The sequence below is a fragment of the Histoplasma capsulatum genome, genomic scaffold, assembly GCF_000149585.1.
Source record: "Histoplasma capsulatum NAm1 scaffold_1 genomic scaffold, whole genome shotgun sequence".
Taxonomy (NCBI): Eukaryota; Fungi; Ascomycota; class Eurotiomycetes; order Onygenales; family Ajellomycetaceae; genus Histoplasma; species Histoplasma mississippiense.
In genome coordinates this window covers 491744-496405 of record NW_001813982.1, presented here as the reverse complement: position 1 = coordinate 496405, position 4662 = coordinate 491744, and the positions used below count along the sequence as shown (strand labels likewise).

Sequence of the window (4662 nt, the reverse complement as noted above, 5' to 3'; positions counted from 1 at the left end):
AGTTTCCTTCTAGGGGCTGCAGTTGCTCAAGAACATCGGTTGCGTAAGCCGTCGATCAGAGTCCAGCAAAAAAAGAGAGAAAACGGAAATATGGAAAGCATACCCCATTGATAGCAGAGACTTTCATTCCTTGGACGCCTTCCTGTCCCCTTTCCAGGTCAGCCTTGTTGATGGCATTGAGCTGAAGCTTTTGAGATTTAGGAACAGCCACTTGTAATCCCACACCGGAAAAGCGATCGAAAGTAGATGTATTACGGAATCGAGCCAATATTTGGGCACCAGAGTCACTCCGCTGAATTTGCAGTGTCAACAGCAGATCATTCTTCTCAAATACGGTGTGGCCGGGGGGCACGGAGCTTGGGGAAGGTGTCTGAACAGGAAGGGAATTAAGCTCTCCTAGAGGTCCCATTGGCGATGTAGAAGACTGTGGCGCTTGGGGTGCCGGGGATATGCCGTTTGAACCAAAAAGATCCATGATACCGCTCACATTAGACGGCTTGGAGGACGAAGGATGAAATTGGCTAGATGTGGTAGCGGAAATAGAGTCGCCGCCCAAAATATCAGCCAACAGGTCAGCTGTGTTCTGGGATCCACCAGCATTGTCAGTGATGTTGGCAGAGTTATCGTCGGAGCCACCCATAAGGTCAAGCAATAAATCCTGCTCTGATGGTTTGGTTGGCTTTTTTGATTTGTCTCTCAGCAATCTGCTTTGCCTTTTGTTGGTTGCTTCTCCTAGGACTCTCTGCTCTTCGCGGATTTCAGGTGGGGGCATCTTCTCTAATACGCCACGCCTTATTTGGTCGTACCCAAACAGATTGGTGTACTCCACAGCCCTTTGTTGGATTTCGACACTCAAATCTGCAGATCTACTGCTAAGGAGACGTCGAATACGTTCGATCTGCGCGGGTTCGGAGAGTCTTGTCGATAATTTCATTGCAGACGTTATAATGTATTCCGTCACTGTTTGAGTAGCATAGGTGCTATTAAGTATATTGGTAAAAAGGTCCACTATATCACTTTCCTTCACTTCCTTCACTAGTTCTTCCTCCTCGTACTGGCCACCACGGAGAAGAGCATCTCCATACTCGCCTATAACCCAGGAAGCAGCTAAAGTTAAGGCTTCTTGCGAGATATCTTCTTTTAAACTAGCATAGAGTTTTTGTACGGAATATGTTTGGAGCTCGGGAGTTGTTGCAATCAGGCGGACAAAAGATGACAAAATCTGCTCCTTGACATAATTGCCTGCAAGTTTTAGGACTCGAAGCATAGTGTCAACATGCCATCTTTTGTTGGGGGCAAATCGATCCGCAGCTATTCCAATTTGGGTTGTCATGACCGGCTTGAACTCATTATCAGCGACTTCAAGGAAAGCCAGGAGCTCTCTGACAAGCACTCTGACATTGCCTTCGTTGATTAGCGTAAAGCTAAGATCCAGAGCACGTCTTCGTATACTAATATCGGCGTCCCGCAAACACTCTAGGATGGTATTTCGGTGTCTTTGGACAGCGTTTGGCTCAACAGCTACCACCTTGATGAGAGTGTTGAGTGCTACATATCGAATATTGTTATCCTTATTAGCTAAGAATTTGCCAAGGATGTTGACTCCTAGCACCCGAAGACCAGAGTCTGCTTCGATATCGAGAATTGTCAAGACAGCCTCGTAGAGAATGGAGTTGCCCACATTTTTAGAGGACTCCGTGTTAGTAGCGACTTGGGCAAGGATGTCATTGATTAATTCGCTTGTCGCCGCATCACCCCTGCCGAGGACTCTCAGGAACCGAAGTATCTTTACCTGCAGGAATGGGTCGGTGATGCCTGACACGTCATGCTCTGGAGCATATCCAGATGTCGTAAGGCTTTTCAACACTCTCACGAGTCCAGGCACCAGTGGAAGGTATTTTTCAATAACCTCATGCCCGCCTTCTGCGTCGTCATCTTCACAGAACTCGATCGCGAGAGTGAGGCCACATAGTAAGACTCCATGGTTCCGATCCGACAGAAGCGCCTTGGATTTATCTATAAAATGTTCCTGGAGATCGGGGACTTTTCGACATATACGCATAGCACAAAGGGCAGCTTTTCTGCGGATATAGGGATTCGCAGTGGATATGAGCGACTCTACTTCGGGAAATAGGTCCCTCGACATTTCGACAGAGGCTATGTTCCCCAACGTACAGAGTGCTAAACCGACGACATATTGATTCGAGTTGTTCAAATCACTACGCGACAAAATGAGCAAAGTGCTTATTTGAAGGGGGAGGGATTCATATGTGAGGCTGACTTTTTTAAAGAATTCGTGACCAATGTCAGGACCTCCTGGTTCTCGTCGAGAAGTAGCATGGTTCCCAGATAGCCTAGCCGTTTGTCGGCGAAACGAGGTGACGCTAGTAGTTTGAGGCATTCTATCTGGCCGAAGTGCGTTCGTTCACCCAACGTGAACAGGTAGAGTAGCTTAGCCACATTATTTCTCCTGTAAATGCTGTGTGAGAATGTGGCCTTCCGGAGATCTGAAAGGCTTCCCCCCCACATACCTTACGTTTGAATCCGCACTTTCTTCCCTGAAGCTGGCCCGAATTGCCGCACTCTCCTTCTGGATCACTGATCGCTCATCAGCGATAGTTTTGGCCGCTCGCACATTTCGAATGAACTGCTTGACTAGGATCGATATGAGTAAGTGGCCTTAACATACTGTCGATGGGGATGAGGGGTTTGGACATACGGGAACTCATGGTGGTCGCAAGGACCCCAAAATTGGGGACAGCGAAATGTAGCTTGTCACCCGAAGCACCAGCGCTTGTATATCGCGGGAATACTTTGCGACCGTTCCCTGGATTCGAGAGAGCGTTTGTTGGAGTGTCCAAGTCCTTATAGTCTTCACATATCAGATTCATTTCGCCCACCATGTGTCGTTGGTTGTCAGCGTGCTTAGGTCAAAAGGGGACACTAACTGTATACAGTCTAGTGGGTTTCTATTTGAACGTTGATTGAACGTGACCTCTACCGTTGGCATCTAAGCTTGGCATCGACAGCTCCTGGGCTTTATATTATCATTGCAGCACACTCCCAACAGCCGAGATATTTTCTTCGAATGAATAGCCAATACCATGCCCCTCACATTCGAAATATTCAGGGAAATTTCTATATATTTTCTGTGCCCTTTCTACAAAACACCGTCGGTATATTCAATGTTCACCTGAATTTAATCTTGATGCAATCTACGCATTTCCCTGCGACTGGGGGCCCACAGGCACCGCATGCCGGATGGAGACATGCAGAACTTTATCTGTATCACAAATACTTTTTAGTTGAACCTGATGCACTTTCTAATTATTTTCAGATAAATGATGGCCCGGGAAAACTGAGCAAGACTCATCATTACCCTTAGGCTCCGGGAGCCGAAAAATCGATTCTCGAGGAGAATATGCGTTCGCTCTGGCATCACGTTCTTTGTGGAGCACCTGAGAACGGAGCACGTACTTTGAAAGGCCAGGGTAGTTATGGACAGCCTCGCTCGTGAATATGCTAGAAGGGCTTAGCTAAATGAATGGATCCCACTGCCATGAAAAGAAATAACATTAGTGTACCTGAGAGCAGAGGCTAGTCACTGGCACCTGATCACAATCTTCCAACTCGTTGTATGTTGATATTCTCGCCTGTTCAGTGCCGGCTCTCCATATATATATACAGTGGTTGTAGGGACTTCATGAGTGCATTGACCGGTTTTCATTGTTAGCAGATGATTCAACGCGCTGTCCTCCGCATGTTAATCGCTGATCGAGAAGAGCTTTCTTCCATGGGGATCTGAGTTGGTAGGTGATATAGTATCAATAGAACAAACAAGGCGTCGTGGCCAGTCTGAAAAGCAGATAAAGCCGTTCCTCGTCGCTGTTTTAACGAACTTTCACAGCCCTATGTGCTGATGATTTTGCACGCTAGTGCCGCATAACTTTCAGATGGCGCTAAAGCAGCATGGGGCCGCACCAGTGCGCTGACATCACCAGGAAAGTTCGCCTGAAGCACCGCTCAAGAGCCAAAATATGCGAGTATTTTCGTCCCGCCAGCATTGAGATAGCGTTTTCTTTCATCAGCGTTGTATATACATTATCGTTATCCTACTATGATTATCACACGGTAGCCCAATTCCTCCTTATAATTGAGTTTTATCCTAGTGTCTCTGGCGATTCTCACCATGTCATCTGTACATGTTAACGGGGTTGCTGGAGCCAGCGTCCTGCGGCCACGCGCAATGCTGCCAAAACGCCAGAGCGAAGACCATTGTCTCTCAACCTCTGCGAGCGCAGATAGGCTATCATTTTATTTATCAAGGTATAGAAAAATAGCCTGACCTCCTTAATCTTAATCCCCAGCCGCCAGTATCCTGTATATCCTGTAACTGGAAACAGCTAACCGTCCCCGAAAGTGGCCGATCCACCCCTATTCCGGAAGACGCACCCCCATCAGTACAATCGATATCATGCGCAAGGAAGCAGATACGAGCCCAGGCGAAACGAAGATTGTTCTACTCAATCGATTACAAACCTAGAGTATCTCATTTCGACCCCGACAGCGATTATCGAGATTTCCGCGGTTTCTTTTCTCTATTTTGGGTCAGTTTGTTTATCATGGTCATGACCACGGTTGTACGGAATATAAAAGACACGA

At 47.1% G+C, this 4662-nt stretch overlaps 2 protein-coding genes across 2 annotated transcripts; one reads left to right on the top strand and one right to left on the bottom strand.

Annotated features, from left to right (window-relative positions):
- Positions 1-55: 55 nt before the first annotated feature.
- Positions 56-2729, bottom strand: HCAG_00157 (conserved hypothetical protein; the record flags this gene model as incomplete). The annotated part of the gene is made up of 4 exons (XM_001543061.1): positions 56-2157; positions 2188-2219; positions 2532-2655; positions 2690-2729. The coding sequence occupies 4 exons, from the start codon at positions 2727-2729 to the stop codon at positions 56-58; spliced, it is 2298 nt and encodes a 765-aa protein (XP_001543111.1).
- Positions 2730-4189: 1460 nt separating this feature from the next.
- On the top strand, positions 4190-4543 carry HCAG_00156 (conserved hypothetical protein; the record flags this gene model as incomplete). Its single annotated transcript, XM_001543060.1, has 2 exons — positions 4190-4326; positions 4447-4543. The coding sequence occupies 2 exons, from the start codon at positions 4190-4192 to the stop codon at positions 4541-4543; spliced, it is 234 nt and encodes a 77-aa protein (XP_001543110.1).
- Between the last annotated feature and the right edge of the window lie 119 nt (positions 4544-4662).